The following is a 26,032-nucleotide window of genomic DNA, read 5'->3' as shown; positions in this document are numbered from 1 at the left end:
TTTTTTAGGAAAATTACACTTAGGTCCCAAGTAAAAGGATTTATCATCATAAAATCTCATGAAATCATCAAATAAATAAGAAGTCTTAGGAGATCTAGCTGTGATTAAATCTAAATATATAATTACTAATTTGACCTTGTTCATTAAAAAGAGAAGTAATCGATGGTATTAGTTGTCAATACATACTGCAATAATTATTAATTTAGTTATTTTAGTTGTCAATAACAAAGTTGTGGTGCATGTTAATATCGCGCATCAATTGCCAAGGCCATTAGGATCATTGAAAAGCTATTGACATCTCAGAACTACTCTTACATTCACTCCTTGACCTACCATTTCACCTTTTTATTCTTAGCTTTCAAAATTATTGTCTTAAACATTTCCACTCAATTTTCATAAGGAATCCATATATAAGTTTAGATTTAGGAGAATCACAAAGCTTCACCATGAACCATGCTTGACCAAGAGGTACTATTACTTTTTCAAATTGTTAATACAATCATTGGTTCCTTAAATTTGCATGAATTTTGATTTTAGTCCCTCAAGATTCAAATCATGAGTTTTGATCCTTCAAAGAACAAAATGATCCAAATTCTTACTAGCTACCTTTGGTTTTAATTATAAAATCTCATTTGTAATCTACAAACCAGGTCTTATAATTAAGACTAGAGGTAGTATTAAATTATAGAAAATAATATTTTAGATGAAAAAAAACTTGAGAGACCAAAACTTATGATTTGAAACTTGAAGAACTAAAATCAAAATGAAGATAAAATTAAGAACCAAAGATTATATTAGCCCTTTTAAAAAATTACTCTTTTGACCATAGCTTGGTTTCCAGGTTTCTTTGAGTGGCTTAATTAGCTTAAAACTTTGTTAAGAAAATATATATAGTTAAATCCTTAGCTAATCATGTGAATTTCATAAAATATTTGGCAGCATTTCCCCTAAGAAAATTTTTTAGAAAGGTTTATATCCAAGAGAGTGGTAATTGGGTGAACAGTATAAACCGAAATCTTTCTTGCATCATAGAAAAATAACAAGTAACATTGGGTATAAAGACAATGAACAAGGAATGTACAAATATGATATGTAAATTAGGTATGCTAAAAGTATAAAGAGGCAAGGGAAGACAAGACACAAACAATGATTTATCAAGGTTTGCTCTCTCATTGACCTATGTCTATTTCCTAAGCACCCTTGAGATTTTCAATCTACTAAATCTCTCAGGTTTAAACTGAGTGCTTGATAACCACTATAATTTTGCTAGTTTACTCGGGAATTAGTGAAGCCATATCTGCTCCGTCGTACTTGAGAACAGTACAATTCTATAAGTTTGATATAGACATTTGTGAAACCAGTACAATTTCTAAAGTTTCACACAAGTGCTTTAGAATCTAGACTCCCCTTTACTCCTTGTAATGTTACAAACCCTTCAAGATCTCACTACATTGAGTAATTCTTCAAATGCATGAAGGTCGATTATCGTCAATAAACTCTTTACTCAAAGAACTACGTTATGTTTATCATTACAAGATAATATGAATGTTGAACTTTGAATTTAGTACTTAGTCAAAATTCCAAAACAATATTCTTCTTTGTTTGATATCGACTTTGGATTTCACATTGGTGTCTCATTTCTTTTTCAACTTGAGTGCTTCTCCTTTTGTACATAGAGATTTGGTGATCATTCCAGAAGTCGAGTTATTTGTTAGAGATAATTGGTCCTCTTACTAGGGACTTCAAATGGCCGTTGGATGTATAAAATGCTTATGTCAGAAAAGCAGCTCTAGTAAGTGAGATAGTTGTTATAAATGCTTCCTGCATGTAAAACATGTTTTCTTTACAAGAAATAAGTTAATTATTTATAAGAAGCATTTATGATCAGTTCGTAAAATTTGATATTTGAAAGCAGAGCAACATGACTCGAGTGCGTGACTTGAGTTCTATAGAATTCATTTGGCATCTCTCCTTTCTCTAAGCACTCCTCCATCCATTTATCAAATCTACACACCTTCCTCTGAGCGAGTAAAACTAGTTTGATTTATAGAAGAAAAGGCTGCTCTATTATAGTGGTAGCAACCTCATGTGTCCACATAAAAGTGCTGATTGGGGCATGAATTTCCAAAGAAAATGATTTTATAATATTTAATAAGTTTATTTTACAATTTCTCAGGCCCAAATTTTTTAGTATAACCATCTAATATACTATATTACCGAATTAAATTTAAATACTAACGTTGCCAAGTAGAACTTGGTAATCTTAACGTGCTTTTTTTCATCCGTAAGTGTAAACCCCACAACTTTGGTTAAGTCTTAGTGGTCAAGATTTTATATGGAAAATTATATCAAAACAAAGTACTCATCTGGTCCTTAATATAGGATCTAATTGTTGAGTTAGTTTTGTTCCTAAATATAAGACCCATTTCTCATATTTATCAATTTTCTCTACATTACCCCTATAGATACTCCTTCAATGATAATCAAATAGAAGATGAAGATGGGGTATTAAGAAAGATGATTATGGTATTTTAGGAAAAACGTGTCATGTTTCTTATAATTAACTAACTTATCTATTTTCCTTAATCTAATCAAATTAGTTAAATAGGTCTTATATTAAAAACCGGAGGAGTATGTAATAAAAGGGATTCTCCTAGATTGTGGGATATTGATTCGCGTTTAACAAACGTGCACGCATGATACATCCATCAGCATAATTTAGTTAATTTTAGTGGTCATATGAATTTTAACGTTTTCGTTTCTTAAATAAAATGTTTTTAGACATTCTGCAATCAAATTTTAATCTTATATGCATATTATTTATCCAATATCTTGTTGACTGTTCTTTTGATTGTGCAAAGAAAACAAAAAAAAAATTTATCTTCATATTTTCGCTTAGTGCATTATTCTGGCATTCTTTTCCTCAACAAAATCATTCCTGTCAACCATCTATCCGCATATTTATAATAATAATAATTAAAAAAAAAGTACCTGCGATGACAATTTCATAAACCAACGTAACATACCATGAAAATTCAAATGTACCCAAAGCAGAAATCAGTAACATAAACGAGCAAGGACAAATTATATACAACTCAATAGTTTTATATTTTATATGATAGCTGGATTTAAGGATGCAAAATCAAGCAATTCTTGGTTTCTCTCCAAGAAGGCCATATTTTGTTCACTCAAAGTCACTGATAAAGCCCAATTTTTATACATTTTATTCCACATTAAATTAGAATTTAAATGATAATTTTGAGCTTAATTAGATTTTTTATGCATTATTGGATAAATTGGTTGATTTTTGGATTTTGCATAAAAATTGAGATTTTGGATTAAAAATATAGATATTTTGTGCTTTCCTATTTTTGACTTGGAATTAATTTTTCCTATTTCTTTGAAAACAAGTCTCATATTTTTGAAAAGACTATTTTTAGAAAATTTTGCACTTTCTTACCTAATTTTTGTGCATATCTAATATTTAATTTTTGATTATATTTGGATATAATCTACATTAATGGATGCACTTAAATTCTTGTAGGTCAAGAAAGAGCACATAGAAAATCCAATGGTGCAAGATTGTTCCTTGGGATTTAAGCACAATCCAATGGCTAACATCAAGCGGGTCAATTAATTACTAATGGGCTTGAGTTTTGAATCCACAAAAATTTCCTTTTCCCTCATTATACTATTTTCCTTATTTTTGAAGGAGGGAGGCACGCCTAAATAACACACTTCCATCTACATTCATGAACGGACAATTCAACACCCAAGGATATTTCTTTCCTTCTCCATTCGGCCGCTGGACAAAAAAACAATTGCAATAAAGATTCATCTCCTTTCCCTACGCAAAAAGCCATCTAGTTATCCATTCAACCAATTCCATTCCATAGTCACTAACTTCATGCGTCACATGGCCGTGCTCCGCGTCAACAAGCTTGGAGGGAAGATTGTTTTGATGGAAGCTTAAGCTTCTTTGGGAGGCAACTTGGGAGGAGCATAAAGGAGACTTGAGCCTTGGGCTAGCACTTGAAGACCACAAGGGAGTGATGTTCCATTCATCTTTTTAATTCAAGGACTTAAAATTATTTAGTTTTAAATGATTTTAAGTTGTATTTCTGTTGAGACAATTTAGTTCTAGATTGTCAATTTTATTCTTGGATTGAATTGATATTTGGATTTTATTTGTGTTGAGACACTTGTTGGAATATATGTTTGGAACCTTTGCATTGTTAATTGAATTTATAATTGAGTTTTCATTATGAGTTTAATTATCAATGTGGTTTGAATTGCAAAATTTGGGTTCTTTCACCTCTTAATTGTTTAATTAAGTTGGTTGATTATCTGATTGTTTAATTGGATAATTTGAAACATAATTTCCAAAATTAAATTGAGATATCTTCATTGGTTTTGATAAGCTTAATTGACCAACCTTATACTGTTATGAGTTCTCTAATGGTTTAAGGGTTTTTGAGATTAAGGGTTCCCTTTATTTCAAATAGGTGATTAAGTTTATTAATTCCACTCTCTTATCACTTTCCTTTGGTCTAATTAACCGATTAAGGTTATGAAAGTTAAATTCATGCGAATCCTGAGTTGTCCCCTCTACCGTACCTGAAGAGAAATATCTGAATTTCTACTTGTTAACTCTCTTTGCTTTCTGATTAATTTTCTTTATCCATTATTTTTATTTTCTTTCAAAAAACCCCCCAAAAATTACATTGCATTCATTTAGTTTAATTTAATTTTCATACATATTTTAGAGCATTTGCATCTTGCATTTAGAATTAGAATTTTGTATTTTAGTTTAGGTCCAATTTTTTTTTTTTTTATCACCTGAATTTTTACCTAAAGAAACCCATAACTTGCTCCTTGGAAGTAATGACCTAGGTCGACCCTAAACTACAAATTAATTGGGACCTAGTTTAATTGAGTGCTTTAACGACAAAAAGCATCATCAATTTTGGCGCCGTTGCCGGGGAGCAATGGTTAGACTTTAGGTTTGAGTTCTAGGTGATTTCTCTTGTTTTTCCTGCATTTCTTTTTCTTTACATTTTATTTTCTCTTTATTACTTGCGTCTTCTGTTTTCGGTTGATTTTGCTAAAACATCCTGTGATGAATTTTAACTTTTTGCTACCTAAATTTCCTTGAAATTCTGGTTGTTAAAGTTTTTGGGTGTGCTAATCGATTTTGAGTTGTTTTAGCCAAATTCAACCATTTTCATTGAGTTTTCTAATTTTCTTGTTTTTTTTTTCAAATTTTCTTTATTATTTTTTTTTTCAATTTTCCAGGTTTTTCTTCTTTAATTTTTTCTGATTATTATTATTATTTTTTAGCCTTCTTTTGCTAGTTTAGTTTTTCTTTTCCTTTTATCTGTGTTGATATTCTTGATCTTAAATTTGTGATGGCTTGGAATGCTTCTTCTTATGAAAATCATTCTTATATTTCTATGCCTTATCATTATGTCCATGATGTGACACAGGGATATGATCCATATTCAAGAATAGAGAGTATGTTGGAGACTATGACTAATGTTCCAATGTGGCAAAATTACTCAAATCTTGGATATGTCCATCAAGTTATGCCTATTCAAGAAGACTTAAAGTTAGAGAACAAGCTGGAGACTATGATGCAAATCCTACTAAACAAGTTTGAAGAAAGGGAATTGTGACACAATCAAGCGATTCAGACTCTACAAACTCAAATTCAGCAGTTGTCTAATGCAATTAGCGACTTGGAAAGTGGAGAATTGGAAACAAATGGTGAATTATCATATGATAGCACATTTTCACCCTCCAATGATCTATATCCTTTTACTCCTACCATCTCACATAATGATATGAATAGTACAGTAACTGAATATGCATGCACTGATGATGTTTCTAGATTGACTGGTTCTCTTGAGTCAAATAATGTGGCATCTTGCAATTCATGTGTTGATACTTCTTCCTATACCTCTGATTCAAATTCTGTTGATTTTGTTGGGACGAAAGAGAATTTTAAGCAAGATGATTCTGATGATGAAATTGATGAAGAGATTATTGTTGAGCCCCCATACACTGTTGAGTCCAAAGATAATGTATTATCTCTGAGTGCTGATGCTCCTTTGTGTATTGATGCTTTGCATGGTAAAAGTAGTATTTCTTTTGATTCTGCTGACATCACTTGTGATCTTAACATGACTGCTGTTAATGAGGATGTTGTCAAGGATAAGTGTGGGGGAAATCTTGAGTTGGATGTGCACTTAAACAGTAAGGACATGTTGCCTGATGAGACTTCACATGTAGAATTTGCTTTGTGCAATGACGATGATAAGCATGGGGAGACCATTTTGAGTAATCACCTTTCACTTCATTCTCTAACAAACTTGACTCTTACTGAGGAGAGTCATATTGATTTTGAGGGTTGTTCACAATATTTGGGAGTTCCAAGTCTTTGCTTTCATCAATTTATTTTGGGATCTTCCTTAATTGCTGAAAAGTTTGTTGAGTTTGTTGATTATATTTTTACGAGACAGGATATTGCTTGGAGTCATGGTTTTGTGCAGGTATATGAATTGATTCCTCCTATCCAGACACCTTCCATACTTGAATTAAAGCGTTTTTTGAGGATCTTAAAGAAGGAGATAATGTCTTTTGAACATCAAAAGCAAATACCAATGGTGCTTTCATGTGACTTGCCACCAGACAAAGGAGATATGCCAACTCTACTACTTCATTTGGGTCTTCAAACTTCTGCTCATCTGGTCGTATTCCTTCCTTCCTCTTTTACTTGCGTTACTTGTTGGTATTGGTTAAATGTGCATTTCACATTGAGGACAGTGTGTGGTCTAAGTGTGGGGGAGGGATTTTGTTCCTACTTTTGGTTTTTATTTTTTGTTTTTAAAATGAGGAAAAGAAAAATATTTTGGTTTTTACTTTGGTTTTTGTTTCTTATTTTCAAGAAAAGAAAGAAATCTTTTGTTAAAAATTTTTTTTTTTTGTTTTATTTTGAATGTGAAGATTGCAAGTTTGAAGTGATTCAAGTATGATGCATTCTTAATTTGAAAAGTGATTGATCATGTCTTGAGAAGATAAACTAAGTGGCAATGGATTTGACTTAGGTGAATTTAAGCTAGTAATCATATGCCTAGTGAGGTTTTGAGCCTGATGCATTTTTTCTTTTCATGTGTGTACATCCCTATCTCTTTCCTTGATCTAGAACTTGACTTGAATCTTATTTGAGACCATGTTTGTGCATTTGCATTCATAAAAATGATAAAGGCATTCATTTTAATTTTTCTAGCCAGATAAGCCAAAAGCCTACCCTTTTCTACATTTATCCTTTGCTTAATCCCTTTTGAGCCTTCATCATTTTTTCTCTCTTAACCCATAGCAAAAAAAAAAAAATCTTACCCTTTTTGAATGTCTTAGGAGTTGAAGAGTGTTATATTATATGTGCTTGGGATGGAGGAACACATTTGGAGTTATGGTTTGGGTCAATGTGAAAAAAAAGAGAAAAAGAGAAAAGAAAAAAAAATACTATAATAAGATTCCGCTCCTCTAGTTTAAGCTGTGCTTAGTAACCGGGGATCTTCATCACCAATGTCGAACTTCGCGTCAAACGGCCAGTAAAAGCTATGAGGAGCGGAATTCTTGTAGGTCAAGAAAGAGCACATAGAAAATCCAATGGTGCAAGATTGTTCCTTGGGATTTAAGCACAATCCAATGGCTAACATCAAGCGGGTCAATTAATTACTAATGGGCTTGAGTTTTGAATCCACAAAAATTTCCTTTTCCCTCATTATACTATTTTCCTTATTTTTGAAGGAGGGAGGCACGCCTAAATAACACACTTCCATCTCCATTAAGTGCATCTTCATCACCAATGTCGAACTTCGCGCCAAAATTGATGATGCTTTTTGTCGTTAAAGCACTCAATTAAACTAGGTCCCAATTAATTTGTAGTTTAGGGTCGACCTAGGTCATTACTTCCAAGGAGCAAGTTATGGGTTTCTTTAGGTAAAAATTCAGGTGATAAAAAAAAAAAAAATTGGACCTAAACTAAAATACAAAATTCTAATTCTAAATGCAAGATGCAAATGCTCTAAAATATGTATGAAAATTAAATTAAACTAAATGAATGCAATGTAATTTTTGGGGGGTTTTTTGAAAGAAAATAAAAATAATGGATAAAGAAAATTAATCAGAAAGCAAAGAGAGTTAACAAGTAGAAATTCAGATATTTCTCTTCAGGTACGGTAGAGGGGATTCCGCTCCTCTAGTTTAAGCTGTGCTTAGTAACCGGGGATCTTCATCACCAATGTCGAACTTCGCGTCAAACGGCCAGTAAAAGCTATGAGCGTGCTAGTAGCATCTTAGTGCCAATGAGTTATCCATGCTTGAGTAACCGGGCCTTTGTATCACCAATATGAAGGTTCGCGTCAAAAGAGCATATACATAACAGCCTAAGAAAGTTTAAAAAAAAAAGTGCTTGAAAAAAAAAAGAGAAGAAAAAAAAGAAAAGAAGAAGAAGAATGACCCAATCCAAGTTTAATTTAGTTTCTTGCATTCCATTATATTTTTTTTTCATTGGTTCTCTTTATTTCCTAAGATGTTCAACTTTGTTTTCCTAAACATTATATCCTTTTTTTCTTTACCTTAGCCCCATTACAACCTAATAAAAGTCCTTTTGATTTATGCTTGTAATTGCTTTATGATTGGTGGAGAATTTAGATTCTTGTCAAGCCTATGGAAAGAGGATTGAGTAGGATGATTTTGAGTGTAAACACAAGCCAATACACTTTTGAGTGATGAGTGACATACACATTAACCTTGGTAAAGGATTTCCGACTTAGATTTCCCTTTGTCAAGTAATTTGCCATGATGTTTGTTTTCTTAATTCATGAGAAGATTATCTGGATAAGAGAGATGTTGAATGCTTTGGCTTACTTCTTGCTTGTGATTGGAACATTCACTTTTGGTTGATTTTCTTTTGTTTTTCTTATTGCTCTTTGGTCTTCATTTGCTTTGCCCAGGAGTGCAAAGGCTAAGTGTGGGGGAATTGATAAAGCCCAATTTTTATACATTTTATTCCACATTAAATTAGAATTTAAATGATAATTTTGAGCTTAATTAGATTTTTTATGCATTATTGGATAAATTGGTTGATTTTTGGATTTTGCATAAAAATTGAGATTTTGGATTAAAAATATAGATATTTTGTGCTTTCCTATTTTTGACTTGGAATTAATTTTTCCTATTTCTTTGAAAACAAGTCTCATATTTTTGAAAAGACTATTTTTAGAAAATTTTGCACTTTCTTACCTAATTTTTGTGCATATCTAATATTTAATTTTTGATTATATTTGGATATAATCTACATTAATGGATGCACTTAAATTCTTGTAGGTCAAGAAAGAGCACATAGAAAATCCAATGGTGCAAGATTGTTCCTTGGGATTTAAGCACAATCCAATGGCTAACATCAAGCGGGTCAATTAATTACTAATGGGCTTGAGTTTTGAATCCACAAAAATTTCCTTTTCCCTCATTATACTATTTTCCTTATTTTTGAAGGAGGGAGGCACGCCTAAATAACACACTTCCATCTCCATTCATGAACGGACAATTCAACACCCAAGGATATTTCTTTCCTTCTCCATTCGGCCGCTGGACAAAAAAACAATTGCAATAAAGATTCATCTCCTTTCCCTACGCAAAAAGCCATCTAGTTATCCATTCAACCAATTCCATTCCATAGTCACTAACTTCATGCGTCACATGGCCGTGCTCCGCGTCAACAAGCTTGGAGGGAAGATTGTTTTGATGGAAGCTTAAGCTTCTTTGGGAGGCAACTTGGGAGGAGCATAAAGGAGACTTGAGCCTTGGGCTAGCACTTGAAGACCACAAGGGAGTGATGTTCCATTCATCTTTTTAATTCAAGGACTTAAAATTATTTAGTTTTAAATGATTTTAAGTTGTATTTCTGTTGAGACAATTTAGTTCTAGATTGTCAATTTTATTCTTGGATTGAATTGATATTTGGATTTTATTTGTGTTGAGACACTTGTTGGAATATATGTTTGGAACCTTTGCATTGTTAATTGAATTTATAATTGAGTTTTCATTATGAGTTTAATTATCAATGTGGTTTGAATTGCAAAATTTGGGTTCTTTCACCTCTTAATTGTTTAATTAAGTTGGTTGATTATCTGATTGTTTAATTGGATAATTTGAAACATAATTTCCAAAATTAAATTGAGATATCTTCATTGGTTTTGATAAGCTTAATTGACCAACCTTATACTGTTATGAGTTCTCTAATGGTTTAAGGGTTTTTGAGATTAAGGGTTCCCTTTATTTCAAATAGGTGATTAAGTTTATTAATTCCACTCTCTTATCACTTTCCTTTGGTCTAATTAACCGATTAAGGTTATGAAAGTTAAATTCATGCGAATCCTGAGTTGTCCCCTCTACCGTACCTGAAGAGAAATATCTGAATTTCTACTTGTTAACTCTCTTTGCTTTCTGATTAATTTTCTTTATCCATTATTTTTATTTTCTTTCAAAAAACCCCCCAAAAATTACATTGCATTCATTTAGTTTAATTTAATTTTCATACATATTTTAGAGCATTTGCATCTTGCATTTAGAATTAGAATTTTGTATTTTAGTTTAGGTCCAATTTTTTTTTTTTTTATCACCTGAATTTTTACCTAAAGAAACCCATAACTTGCTCTTTGGAAGTAATGACCTAGGTCGACCCTAAACTACAAATTAATTGGGACCTAGTTTAATTGAGTGCTTTAACGACAAAAAGCATCATCAGTCACCCATGCTTCTATTCCTTTTCCGTCACTCGTATCCATTAGAACAATAGAATTATTTACCTTCGTAGACGGGATACTCACCCACTTGGGTTTTCCCCACCCAAAATCTGCTTCATAAAACTCGAAACGGCACCAGCTCGAGCACATATAGAAATCTATGCCCTCCTTGTAAGCCAATTCTATGTTCTTCCATCCATCACTTAGTATTGACAAAGCATTATTTTTATCTTCAAGTTCATGAGCACGTTCCTTTGAAAATAATTCAAGAGCTTGCCTTAGCTGAACCACCGATGTTTGTAATAAGTCCATGTTTGTACTACTGTCATTAATCTCTTCTATTTCTGCTACGAAGAAGCAGTTCCCGACGGAGGTTTCTGGTAATGGTGGCTTTGTCCTTTTACGAACATTTATTGCTTGGAATACCTTTGAAGGTCTTTTGGTTATTTCTAGGTTTATTCTTGACGCCGTTGTCGCACATTTCCATATTAGTGCCAATACTGCCTCTACTCGGGTTGGTTGCTCCACCACTTTGCTTGATGCTCTGGCCTTCAGTTTTGTGATCTCTGATGATTCAAACACGTACCTACACCCAATTCAATTTTAGTTTCTTAGTTAGCAATATTTGTTTTACAGGATTACATCCAAAACTGATCAGTTGACCAGATAAATATAACAACTTGTGAGGGTAAATATTTTTTTTTCAGTTTTCTTAAATGAAACTGATTTTTTTAACATAGTGGATAAGCTATAATTGTAGTCGGAAATCCTATGCTCTAAGGTACCTACTTCCATTGTTTAATCTTTAAATTAATATTTAGTTGAAAGAAAGAATATACGGCTATTTAAACCAAATGCTACAAACAGTAAGATTAATTACCAGGATGCCATAGTAATCCTACAGTACTATGAAAATTATTTTCCAGAATATTACATCTAAAAGCTAAAAATACTTTGCAAGAACGAGTTCTGCACTTTTATTTTTTCAAATAAAGCTTCAATAAAAATGGGGTATGGCTTGACCGTACCTTCTCTCTGCACCCTATTCCACTCTCTTCAAACATTTTTCTTCTCCCCTCACTCTCATTCTCCCGTGTACACACACACATCACAAATTATTAAAATATTCAGTAATTTATATATAATATAATATATTACCTTTGGTTCTTAATATAAAAACTAGTTTAATATTTAATTTGTTTATAAATATAAAATCCTAATTTACTTTGTTACTCATATTCATCTATTTTTTTCAAGGTAGTAGTTGCACCTATTAAATGTTTCATCAAATATTAATTCTAACTAATACATATGATTTTCAAGGGTATTTTAAAAAAAAGTAATACCAATTTATTATAAATAACTAACTTAACTAATTTTCTTAGTCTACTCAAATTATTTAACTAGCTATTATATTAAGGACCGAGGTAGTGTGTAAAAGCTAAAATTAAATTAATTAATTTACAATTTGAAATTTTAATGTTTCAATAAATTTATAATAATTTAACTTTTGTTATAAAAAAAAACTTCAGGTACTAACATTTCATTAATGCAAAATGGTGGGTGCTATTAGAAAAACCTTTAGGTATTAAATATATTACTGCATGGTGGTAATTAGTTATATTAGCACTCATCATCCTAAAATAATTTTTATTTGACTTTATGTTTAAAATATTTTTCCAGGTAAAACCAATCATTTCAAACTTAAAATACTAAACGTTACTGAAAAACACCTAGTTTAAGGTACATAAGAATGCTATAAAAGATACTCGATATGCTACTCATCAAAAAAAAAAGATACTCGATATGCTTAGTATTTTCCACGATGCACTATTGCACTATCTTATATCACATTAAAAATTACTTTAAGATAATGGATGCTATTAAAAATATTAAGTACTAAATATAATAAAATTTAAATTATTATAAATTTATTAAAATAGTAAAATCTTAAATTGTAAAGTAATTTATTTAATTTTATTTTTTACATATATCGTATTATATATAAATTACCTAATATTTTAATAATTTGTGATGTGGGTGTATGTGTACACGGGAGCATGAGGGTGAGGGGAGAAGGAAAACATTTGAGGGGAGTGGCATAGAGTGCAGAGAGAAGGCACGGTCACGCCATAAGCGGATGGGCGGCAGGAGTAGCCTGCCACCAATTTTATATTTATACGGAACGAGTTCTTTATATTTTTAAAATCATACTTGCTAAGAACTACTAGAGATGTGGAATCCTATTAAATAATTTTCATAGTGTAACATCCTAGTAATTAATACTCTTTTTGTTTTTTTTATAAGCAACAACTACCATTCTCTTCTTGTCCCTAAATATAAGTAACATTTGCAAGTTGTTTTAAATTTTTGTGACAAATTTCCTATTTTACTCCTATTAATTACTTATTTTGATATTTAATATATTTATTGTCTCATTTTTCAAAACATCATCTTTCTCCATCACACATTCTCTCTCTTTCATAAATAAGGGTATTTTGGAGAAAGAATTTCTAATTTTTACCTATTTATTGTCTTTAACTAACTTGCTTATAATGAGGGATGGAGGGAGTATTACCTTTGGTCCTTAATACAAGAGCTAATTTGACTTTTAATTTGGTCTTAAATATAAGACCACAATCTATATTGTCTTTTATATCTATCCATTGTTCCTAAAATAGTCCTTATAATAGTTATATATGTTAAAGGTTTCATCGCATGGTAGTCCTAACAAATACATATGTTTTGCAAGGTTTTTGTTTTTTAAAAACACATATTTATTATAAATAATTAACTTAACTAATTTTCTTAATTTACTTAAATTAGTTAATTGGCTCTTATATTAAAAACCTGAAGTAGTATTATTGCTTATAGTATTTGACTCGAAAAGCCAAGAATATACCCAAATACATTTGCACACATACATGTAAATTATATTGCTGAAGCTAATCAAATATCTAATGATATACTCCCTGCAATCCTAATGTAGCATGTTGAGGAATTTACTTTGGTCTTAAATAATGAAAGATCTCAATCCAATTTTTTCTCATAAATTTATAATTTCTCCCTTAAATTATCTTTATTGATTACACATGTAAATAGGATTTTCATCAATGGAGATAGTTTTTCAGTGAAACAATTAGATATAATATTTCAAGAAAACCAACAAACATTTTTTTTTTATAAAGAACAAGCTTAAATAATTTTTTAAAGAAAATACTTAGATCAAGTTACTTATATCCATTATGTCAAATTCTCCAATTACATATAATTGTGTTTTATTTTTTTCATGTGAATTTATGGTTAAATGATATTAAATACTAATATTTCAAAAATAGAATATATATATATATATATAGCTGTGTTATTGGAGAATTTGAGATAATGAATATAATAAACTTAACCTAAATATTGTCCTCTCCTTAACATATGTAAATTAATTATTTAACTTTTATATTTAAAATTGAAAAGGAGTCCTAGTCTCCCAAATCACGATCTGTTTTATAACCAAAGCAAGATCCTTTGCCATGTCAAACACAAACAAATTTTATTTCTCAGGGTTGGAATATTCTAATTCATGCTTTGGACTTTTTCAACAAAAAACCCAAGTTAAAAGAACTGAAAAATAATAGAGTTGCTTGTAGAGTACCTTCTTGTGATGCAGTTAGAGGGTTTGAACTCTAAAGGTGGAAGATCATTTGAAAACTCCATGGAAGGGAAATGAGATTCCATAACGTATTTAGGAAGCATCGACTCAGTCATGCACCCAATAGCTGTACAAGACCATGCCTTAATGAACGAATCAATTGTTGAAGCATCGGCAATCTTGTGAGAAAAGGACACATCAATAGCCAAACCTCCACAATCAAACAAATTCACTTGAACTTTCATTAAAAACCCACTTCCTAAATGGGTATCATCGACGGGCACAAACTGGTGCACAAAGTCTGCGTCGGGTTGTTTAAGGATGTAGGAGAGGAAGCCATGGACACGAGTCTCGCAAAACTCGACACCTTCATCGTTACATTCAATCACTTTGTTGTCTTTGACTCTGCCTGCAAATGGATAGAAGTGGGTTAGAGTCTCAGATAATGAAGTCTTTAGCCTCTCACGCCCATCATTAGCAAACTTGTTTTCAATATTGGGATAGAAAAACAGCATTCGAGTGTGCAACATAAGAGCAAGCTGGTCAATGAAAGACAGCTTATAAGTTCTAAGGTTTTTGGGTGTTGGAGAAGATGGCTTTATGATTTGTTTGGACACCAACTCAACCTTCATCTTTTGTGGATTGATGAATCTGCTTTGAATTTTGCTGATAAGGCTCGAAATCTCATTACTCTATGCTTCTGCATGAAAAACTGATAAGTTTATATATATAGAAATCCTAGCCGGCTGGGGAATTAAATAGATGTATATTTCGTGGCATTGATGATTGCGCCAGTCAACAGACAAACACATTCGAATGGGAAAACACTGATTTAGGTAGGATAAAAATCAAATGAAAAGTCAGTCATCGGAGAACATTCTAACAGACAAAGACATTAATAAGAACAATATTAATATATAAAAGGGAAGCAACTGATTTACAAACGAAGAGTCCCAAGATATAAAAATGCCAAAGAATTAAGGGAAAAAGACAGAAAAATGCTACTTAAACTTCATAATCCCCAAATGATATATTAAATTTGAAAAATCCCAATTTGGTCTCAAATTGAGATTATTATGTGAAAGGAAAAGACCAAATTGCCATTCATTTTAAATATTATTTTAAAAATATCACAGCCCTTACTAGTCGGCCAGTCATCGGAGCTCCGGCGACCCGCCGACAATTGGTCATTGGAGCTCTGTTGGTCGGAAAATTTTTTTTTGAAAAGTTTTACAACTTCAATATAATGGTTAATAAGTTTTGTAATGCTATTAACAACTTCAGTATAGCAATTAACAACAGGTTTTCTAGGAAATTCAACAAACTCCAGTGACCGGAAACAATTTTTTTGAAAATTTTTACAACTTCAATATAACCGCTAACAACTTTTATAACGGTATTAACAACTTCAGTATAGTAATTAACAACAGGTTTTCTGGGAAATTCAACAAACTCCGGCGACCGGAAACAATTGTTTTGAAAATTTTTACAACTTCAATATAACCGTTAACAACTTTTGTAACGCTATTAACAACTTTAGTATATCAGTTAATAACATATTTTTCGAAAAATTCAACAATTGGTCGCCGGAGCTCCGGTGGAGGAAAAAAATTTTTTTTAAATTTTTTTACAATTTTAGTATAACGGTTAACAACTTTTGTAACTCTGTTAACAATTTAAGTATAGCAATTAACAACAAGTTTTCTGAGAAATTCAACAAACTCCGGTGACTGGAAAGAATTTTTTTGAAAATTTTTACAACTTTAATATAACCGTTAATAACTTTTGTAACGCTATTAACAACTTTATTATATCAGTTAACAACAGATTTGTTGAAAAATTCAACAATTAGTCGCCGGAGTTCTGGCGGAGGAAAACAATTTTTTTGAAAATTTTTACAATTTCAGTATAACGGTTAACAACTTTTGTAACCCTATTAACAACTTCAGTAAAGCGGTTAACAACAGGTTTTTGAGTTTGTTAAAGGCATTACTGAAGTTATAAAAATGCCACTTTTTGAATTTTTCGAAAAACTTGTTAACTGCTATATCGAAGTTGTTAACCGTTATATTTGAGTTGTAAAAATTTTCAAAAAAACGTAATTGTTAACGTTATACTAAAGTTGAAAATTTTTACAACTTCAGTATAAAGGTTAACAACTTTTATAATGCTATTAACAACTTTAATATAGCAATTAACAACAGGTTTTCTAAGAAATTCAACAAGCTCCAGCGACCGGAAATAAATTTTTTTGAAAATTTTTACAACTTCAGTATAACGGTTAACAACTTTTGTAACTCTATTAACAATTTTAGTATAGCAGTTAACAACAGGTTTTTCAAAAAAATTCAAAAAGTGGCATTTTTATAACTTCAGTAATGCCTTTAACAAACTCAAAAAACTGTTGTTAACCATTATACTAAAATTGTTAATAAGGTTATAAAAGTTGTTAATTGTTATACTGAAGTTGTAAAAATTTTCAAAAAAACTGTTTTCCTCCGCCAGAGCTCCGACGACCAATTGTTGAATTTTTCATAAAATCTGTTGTTAACTGATATAATAAAATTGTTAATAGCGTTATAAAAGTTGTTAACGGTTATATTGAAGTTGTAAAAATTTTCAAAAAAATTGTTTCCGGTCACCGGAGTTTGTTGAATTTCCCAAAAAACCTGTTGTTAATTGCTATACTGAAGTTGTTAATAGAGTTACAAAAGTTGTTAACCGTTATATTGAAATTGTAAAAAAATTTTTAAAAAATTATTTTCCTCCACTGGAGCTCCGGCGACCAATTGTTGAATTTTCCGAAAAATCTGTTGTTAACTGATATACTAAAGTTGTTAATAGCATTACAAAAGTTGTTAACGATTATATTGAAGTTATAAAAATTTTCAAAAAAATTGTTTCCGGTCACCAAAGTTTGTTGAATTTCCCAAAAAACCTATTGTTAATTACTATATGAAGTTGGTAATAGCGTTACAAAAGTTGTTAACGGTTATATTGAAGTTGTAAAAATTTTCAAAAAAACTGTTTCTGGTCGCCAGAGTTTGTTGAATTTCCCAGAAAACCTGTTGTTAATTGCTATACTGAAGTTGTTAATAGCGTTACAAAAGTTGTTAACGGTTATATTGAAGTTATAAAAATTTTCAAAAAAATTGTTTCTGGTCGTCGGAGTTTGTTGAATTTTCCAGAAAACCTGTTGTTAATCGCTATACTGAAGTTGTTAATAACATTACAAAAGTGGTTAACCATTATATTGAAGTTGTAAAAATTTTCAAAAAAAAATTTTCTGACCGATGGAGCTCTAGTGACCAATTGTCGGCTCCGGTGACCACCGCCGCCGGAGCTCCGGTGACTGGCCGGCCAATAGGGGCTGTGATGTTTTAAAAATAATATTTAAAATGAAGGGCAATTTGGTTTTTTCCTTTCACATAATAATCCCAATTTGGTCTCTTAAGACCAAATTGGGATTTTTCAAATTTAACATACCATTTGGGGATTATAAAGTTTAAGTACCATTTTTCTATCTTTTTCTCAAGAATTAATGTAATAAGTCAAGGGCATTCTTAATACTACTTCTCATCCTTAATATAAAATCTATTTAAATAATTTAAGTAGATTAAAAAAAGTATAAATTAGTTGTATGTTAAAAATATGCATTGATTTACTTAAAATATCGTTTTAAATCATTTGGATTGAAACTACCATTTAATGTGAATTTCTTATAATCAATAGGTTAGTTTAAATAAAGAAAAAAAATAAAATAGATTTGAGTCTTATATTTAAAATCAAATTTAATCATTCTATTACTTTTTATATTAAGAATAAGAGGTAATACTTACTCGCTTGAAGACTTTTTTTTCCGGTGACGTATTCTTAAAGACTTTTGATGCCTTTAATGATAACAGAAAAATACACTGCAGCTAATGCGTGAGACTGTTCTGTTATCTATTCAACATTCGCCTCCCATTCGGTCAACAAAGGAATACAAACCCAAAATCTTTTTGGCTTTTGACTTCCAGAGGTTTGGCAGAGAAAAGTCAAGAATAGAAATTTATTTCTTTTGAACATACCAGTCAGAATCATTATTCAGCTAAAATGAGAAGGTAAAATGAGAAACCTCTATTTTTTCCTTCCTTTACTTTTTATTTCAAATAAAACGATACTTATTCAATCTATCGTAAATGTTCCGTAAAGAAAAAATTATAAACACAAAGAAAGAAAGAAATACTGATGGTCGAAGTCCAAAATTAAATTACATTCATTCAATTGAATTTGATTATCTTTTTGTTTATTTAATTTCATTAAACTTCATTAAAACTAGACATGATTATTCATGTAGGAAACTAAAGCCTTATTACAAGAAATAGAAAAGGGAAAAAGCATTTAAATACCCTGAAAGTATCCATGAAGGAACACACAGCACTTGAAATTTTTTTGGCTCTTATATGATTTGAAATTTTTATTTCATAGCATTTCTGTTTTGAATGGCTATCTGCTGTTAAATTTGACTATTGAAGATGTCGGTCAAGCCACATAATTTAACAATCAAATTTAAAGGCGAATAATAGTTAAGGTACTTTTGCTACAAAAATAAACTTTCAAGGCATATAAGAGTCAAAAGAAAAAAAAAAAGAAGAAAACTTCTAGGTGCTGAGTGTTTCTTTGTTGATACTTCTAGAATATTTAAGCATCTTATCTCAATATAAAATGCATTAAACACCGTATAAATTTTTACATATTTTAATTAATTTAATTGATGGATAATATTCTTATTCTTATTAGGATAAAATAGCATTTAACATCTTGATGTTATTTCTCAATAGCATCTAACACCATAAGTTTATTTGTACATGCATCACATTGATGTTATTTTCTTAGTATATTCAGAATGCAATTGAAAAAAAAAGTTACTTTACGTACACTTCTTATTACATGAAATAAATTTTACAACCTTGAAGTGAGCAAACTAAAGGGGGAAAAAACTGAACCAGACCGGCTGGTTGAACCGGAAAACCGGCCAAATGTTTGATCTGGTTGAGCTGAAAAACCGGTTCCCAATCAAACCGGAATAAGTCGAGACAAACTGGTAAAAACCGTGCAAACCGTTGGCTTGGGTGAGTTGGCCGATTGTTGTTTTTCACTTCCTTCTTGTTCTTACCATTCGTCAGACATGGACGACTCGCTGGCCGAAGACCATGAACACTGCAATGGCAAAGCAGAGGAGATCATAGAGAGGAAGACAAAACTTTGTTTGGAAGTCTGTTGTGTGAGACTTTGAAGTATCAAACTTGTTTGCTCGTAGAGGATTAGAAGAGAAGGAGAAAGATAACAGATAGAGGAAGATGGATGAATGGGAAGTAAGGAACACACAAACCGATTTGATAGAAAATGAAGAGAGTGATGTGTGTTCAAGCTTCAAAGAGATATAAATCTGCTACTGCTCTGCTTGTTCATTGTCCAAGGAAGAAAGAGAAAAGAAAAGGCTGCTTTGCGTAGTATGAAGAAAGGCACTTAGTTGGGTCACGTGGGAGAGGAGAAAGAGGAAGCAAAAAAAGAGTAAGAAAATTAAAAAGCAAACAAAAAATTATTTGGTCATGGGAGAAAAGAAGGAAAGAAGAAAGGGAAAAAAATTCATATATATAAATTATTGAAAACATGACTACCAGTTCAAAAATTAAATATTTTTTTATCATTAAAATATGAATATTTACACTTATTTTAACTAAATTATATTATTTTAATTACTACCGGTTTAACCCCGATTTAACTATTGACTGTTGAACTAGTATCTAGACCGGTTCAATATCCGGTCCAATTTTTTGTTTCTCGGAGCAAGCTTCAATAGAGTGCATAAAATGTATTTTTATTGGAAAATGACATCTGTGGACCCTGTAAGACCAATAGTTATAGGCTCACAGCTAAGGACCACAATTCTTCAAAAAATTATATAATTCTTGGCTGAAATATTTGAGTTGACAAAAATTATCCCTTTTTATTTTTCTCAATATCAATTTTGGTTATTCCAGTCTAGTCCTAAAAGTTAGCTATTTAAATACTCATCTTAAATTTTTGAATTAAGTTGTATCTAATATTCTGGAATATTTTTCTAATGCACTCAATATGATATGTGATGCCATTTCACCGTTGAAATTATTTAAATGGAGCAAATTCATCCAAATATAACAGAGTTATGTTTTTTGGTTGAGTGAGCAAGAGTTTGACAAAACAAAATGAGGTGGCGTGTTACTAGGAGATACGATGGCATTTTTAATCTAAAATTTTGTATTTTGCTGAAGAAATAAAAAGAACAATCGAAGGGAGGTGGCTCAGAAGTGATTTTAACAAAAAGATGAAAAGAGGGCTTACCTCAGAAACATATAATGAAGCTGAGAAGTTCGTTGATCTCAGCCAGGAAAACGAAGGTCTCTGACACAGTGACTCTCTCCTATGCACGTCAGCCATCGGAAATCAGTTCACAAAGTAAACTCGGAGGCGAAGGCCTCAATTATCAGTGAATCACACCAGAAGAGTGAAGAGGAAGAGACAGGACTCCGGCGGCGCTATTTCCGTCGAATTCAAGTCGCAGAGGAGCCAGATCCCACTCTTCTTACAGGTTTTCGCAGCATACATGGGGTGGGAGTAGGATTTCGCATATCCTGCAACGTCGACGCCATTCTTGCTCCCTGCGATTGGTTATCCTTTTGTTAAAATGCCTTTTCAGCCAGATCCCTCTAAGCCAGATCCCTCTAAGCCAGATCCCTTTAGTTGTTGCTGTTTTTTTTTTTTCCCTTCCTAATAAATATTTTTTATAATTTCTTTAACAGAATGGGAAAAAAAATTAGATTAAAAATGGCACCTCATCTACCTAGTAACAAGCCATCACCGATTTTTTGAATCAAATTTTTGCTTACTCAGGAACTTACATTGTGTTTGGCTCGATAGAGAGAAGGGATTTTAATAGAGAGGAGGGGAGAGAAGAGGAGGGTAGTTACAGAGGGAAGGGGAGAGGAGCGGAGGGAAGAGATTTTAATGAAGGGAAGGGGTAGGAAAATTTTTTAATGATAACTTATTTGATTTGGAAGGGAAGAGGAGAGGAACTAATCAAAATTTAACTATTTTAAAACCTTATAAAATTAAAATGAAATTTCTCACTTTTTTATTTTGTCAAGATAGAAATATGTATAATATAATTTACTAACTTTGACTTGCCATAATACAATATTTATGAATACTTGTTATTTGAACAATAATTAAAAAAAATAACAAGAATTATAATATTTTTAATTGAACCAACCTTCTTAAAAAACAAATTAAAAAAATAGATTGAACTTGTCTACCAATATATATTGCAATCAAAATAAAAATCCACATTTTCAAAATAAAAAGATCCATGTGAAAAAAGATTCACGAGTAAATATATCATCCACATTAAAAAAGAATTCAAATACCAATAACATGATATAAGACTACTCTTAATGAGAATATGAAGAAGATCCAAACACCATATCCATGATTATTGCTTTACATGTTGGAGGTAGGTATTGAACAATTGATCTCAACTTATCAATATCACTCATAAGATAGTTATAAATCCAAGGCTTTTTGTCAGCATTAAATCCACATTCACTTATCAAATGCCAAATCTCTTCACCTCACATGGGAGGAATCTTGTGGATAAAACTCTTCTTTTTATAACATTTAACTCATGTAATAAATCATTTCTCTGGTTCAAAACATCATGAATTAAATCATGACCTCAAGCAAATGCTTCATTGCCTTCTCTAATTGCTGTAGCCATGTCAGATACAACGCTCTTCATTGTGTTAAGATCGGTCTCCTTATCTTGAGCATGCTCTTTCTTTCTCTTTTTACCATAATCACTAGTTTCTCCTTATGGCTATTTAGAAGGTAAGGGATTTTTTTTACTAGTATCACCATCACTTAAAATCTCAACACCATTTAATGTGTACTTCTTTTGTGAGATAAGTTGATCCAGGTCATTGATAGTTTCATAATCTGCTTCCATAGGAGATGAATGACGTCGTTTTCGCTTCTCCTTTGTTGTTAGAGACTCATCTCCACCAGTTCTATCAGCTCCATATAAGATTATCATCTTATTGTAATTAGGAAATGCAGTATTTTGCCAAATTGTAGCCTTCAGTTTAGACTGAGATGATACATATACATATTACAGAAACACAAGTTAAGTTCCACGTTAAAAAAAAAAAAAAGCAACCATATATAAAATGTAAAAATCATACTTGAATTAGAGCCTCCCAAACATGAGGCTCAACATCCCACAATTGAGTTGATGAGTCCCAAGCAAAACCACTTAGACCATTTTTAAATATATCATAAGCTTTTGAAAAGCTTCTTTTTAATGTCTTCTAACAATTTTTTATTTTGTCCTTGTCAATCTTCCTGCCAAATTGTGTACTCAACACTTGGACAATGTTTTCATAAGCTGTGGTGGTATATATTTCATTAACTTTTCGACCGTGTTCATACTCATACATAAAGGCATTAATAAGGGCATTATCCATAGCCCTTGTCCAATTGAGCAATTCCTTGCCACTGTTTGATTTTCTTGCCATTCTATAGGCTTGTTCATTATAGCATAATACAATTTGAATTGAAAAAAAAAAATAGAGATGAGTCTAGACTCAATCAAATTAATATCATAAATTGTTCCGACAATAACAAATATAAGTATTGAAAACAAAACTCAATCAAGTTAGAAATATAAATCATTCTAAAAATAATAAATACAAGTACTAAAAATGAATGTTGATTAAATGCGCCAATTAAGCAACGAGTTTGAGCTTGAGCTTGATAGGCAATCCACATTTTATTAGCTATATTTTTTCTAATAAGCTCGCCTTGAGTAGCCTCCACACCCTTATTATTTGGAGTACGACTATCATCATATTCATTTAAATTTGCAAGTTCCTCATCAACTTTCCTATAAGATCTTCATCAGGTTCTGTGGTATCAAGTAGTTATGAAGAATACAACATGCAAGTATTACCAATTTTAAGCTTTGACCCCATAAGTAGGCTCTGATGAACTAGATAAAATTTGAAATCATTTTTTCAATACTCCAAATGCTCTTTTAATTGCATTTCATATAATGATGCATGCCTTAGATTGAATAATTCCTTGTGATTTTGAGGGGGATTTCTTGAATATTCTTTTAAATGATATTGAACCCCTCTATAAGGTGTGATAAGTCCACTTGTTAACATTAAACCAGCATTGACAAGGTAATATTTTCCTATAATGAATGAAAATAATTGATATGAATGAGTGATAATAACTTGATTAATTGGATAAATTTTAAAAATTATTCAAGAAGTTACCTTGGGGATTTTAAGCCTATCTTCTTGAGTCAATGCATACTTTAAAATTCTTGAGTCAGATGCTGTGCCTTCCCACTTTGGGAGCACATAAGTGAACCTTAGATCAAATGAGGATGCTACTAAAACATTTTGTGTTGGATACTCTTTCCTACCACGATATCGAGGGGCATTTGCTAGAGATACTTTAACACGTATATATGTCCTATATATTACACCAACACAATCTTTAAAAAAAGGGAAGAATTTACCCTTATTATGAATCTCAGGAGGTACTAAAGAACCATTAGGTTGTACCAAAAAATTTTCTTCTAATTCATTAATACGTCTAATACTTTATAGAGATGACGACTAAATATCTCGCCAGACCTTTGAAAAATAAAGTTAAATACACGATTTCTTGCTTTATGTGCCAATATATGAAGAGTCTTAGCAACTTGTTCTTCCATACTTGCATATCGTGTGGCTCATAAGCCGCCCTCTCTTTCTAACATATAGGACCATCCTAATCATGTGTCGACCATTTCTACCTCTTCATGTACTCTTTCTCTTTTAGAACTCATATTATAACATATTTTTTTCTTATTCCACATATGAGTCACATAGTACCATACAATAGCACAAATGACTTGAATTATAGCTCTTCAACGCAATTCCAAGTATCGACGAACCAACATAAAACATTGAATGAGCATTTGGCAAATCAACATATACCGATGTCTTACCAATTCCATCTAGAAAAAAAATAAATAAAAAATACTTTGAATCAAATCATAGATACCGTAATGTTAATTAGTCGGATAAACACAAATAATTTTTTTTGCTAATTTTTATATTATGGGATGTCTAATTTAATATCAATAATAGCATATATGTGCAATAAAATGAATAGGAGTGGGAATGAGAACTACCTAGTAAATTATAATTTAACAAAATCTATATGTGATCAGGGGCCTCTTACTGCTACACTAGTGATAGTATCACATATATTAGTCAAATTTGAAGGGAAAACAAATTAAAAACTATATCTGAGTTAATATAAAGATGTCAGCTAGAACTTCTATTCTTCTAGGTGCTAAGTAGGACTCTGCAAAGGCTTAGAACTTAAAGCCATCTTGCGTCTAATATGCATCTGAAAAGATATTTTGTGAAACTATACCCATAATTAATATTGGAAAAAATTTAGAAATATGTGGGGTTTTTTCTTTCCTCTAATGTGAGAGATGATCCAAACATATAACAAGCTTAAAAGCATTGCTTCCTATAATAAGCTCGCAAAAACAAGAAGCATCTCTAAACAAATCTTCGAAATAAGTCCACAATTCCCCAAGCAAACGATTTAGCCAATGAATAAAACGGATAAATTCTATTAGTTTGCCTGATTTGATCCTTTTATCTTCTATAAGAAGCATGTCAAAATTTTTCAGCTACTTACACGAAGAGCGCAAACTCAGAGAGTAATAAAATCTTTCTAGACTTTTTTAACAATGGAATTCATGGCTTCAAAGAAAAGTCATATAGAAAAGTCATTATTTTCTTTCCTACTGCAGCTTATATATACAAATAGAAAAGTCAAAGAACACGTACCTGAAAAATAAGAGGGTTGAGTAATGAAGCTTAGAAGAAGACGATGATTGATAGACTCACAATTGGGTGGCGGCAACTTCTTGGGGTGTGAGTATAGGGCATAGAAAAATAAGAGGGTTGAAAACTCCAAAAGGCAAGAGAGGAATTAAAATATTTTACTTAGGTTAATTTGGGAAGATAAAATTTTATCTCTCATCTCCCCTCCAAAAAACCCTACTTTTAGAGGGGAGGCCAGAAGGGAAAAGGAGGGGAGAAGAGCCCCTCCCCTCTTTAAAAAATATCTTAACTAAACAAGGGGAGGGGAGCAACTCCCCTCCCCTCCTAAAAAATTACACCAACCAAACAAGGGGAGGGGAGCAATTTCCCTCCCCTCCCCTCCGAAAACCCCGTACCAAACATAATGTTAAGGATCAAAGATAACTTGCTATTATATTAAGATGAATTTGCACCATTTAAAGAACTTCAAACATAAAATTGTCTCACAAATAATTTTAAGACATTGAGTACATTTTGAAAAATACTTTCATAATGCTAAGTGTCCCTTAATAAGTATTCTGTTATCTTTTTTCCAATACTTATCTTACGACTTTTTATTGTTGAAATTTTATCTTGTTTTCAATACTTCATTAATT

The 26,032-nt window shown here is 31.5% G+C and overlaps 1 protein-coding gene across 1 annotated transcript; it reads right to left on the bottom strand.

The window, feature by feature from the left end:
- Positions 1-3,111: 3,111 nt before the first annotated feature.
- On the bottom strand, positions 3,112-15,089 carry LOC114759843 (deacetylvindoline O-acetyltransferase-like). Its single transcript, XM_028949079.1, has 4 exons — positions 14,461-15,089; positions 10,875-11,397; positions 3,739-3,805; positions 3,112-3,197 (listed from the first exon to the last, which is right to left on the bottom strand). Exons 1-4 carry the CDS (start codon positions 15,087-15,089, stop codon positions 3,112-3,114), a joined length of 1,305 nt encoding a protein of 434 aa, XP_028804912.1.
- Positions 15,090-26,032: the final 10,943 nt, after the last annotated feature.

The sequence above is a fragment of the Neltuma alba genome, unplaced genomic scaffold (assembly GCF_004799145.2).
Source record: "Neltuma alba isolate B1F8T4 unplaced genomic scaffold, ASM479914v2 tig00010903_pilon, whole genome shotgun sequence".
Classification (NCBI taxonomy): Eukaryota; Viridiplantae; Streptophyta; class Magnoliopsida; order Fabales; family Fabaceae; genus Neltuma; species Neltuma alba.
Note: the sequence above shows the minus strand (reverse complement) of the source record. Positions and strands in the feature narration are given on the sequence as shown.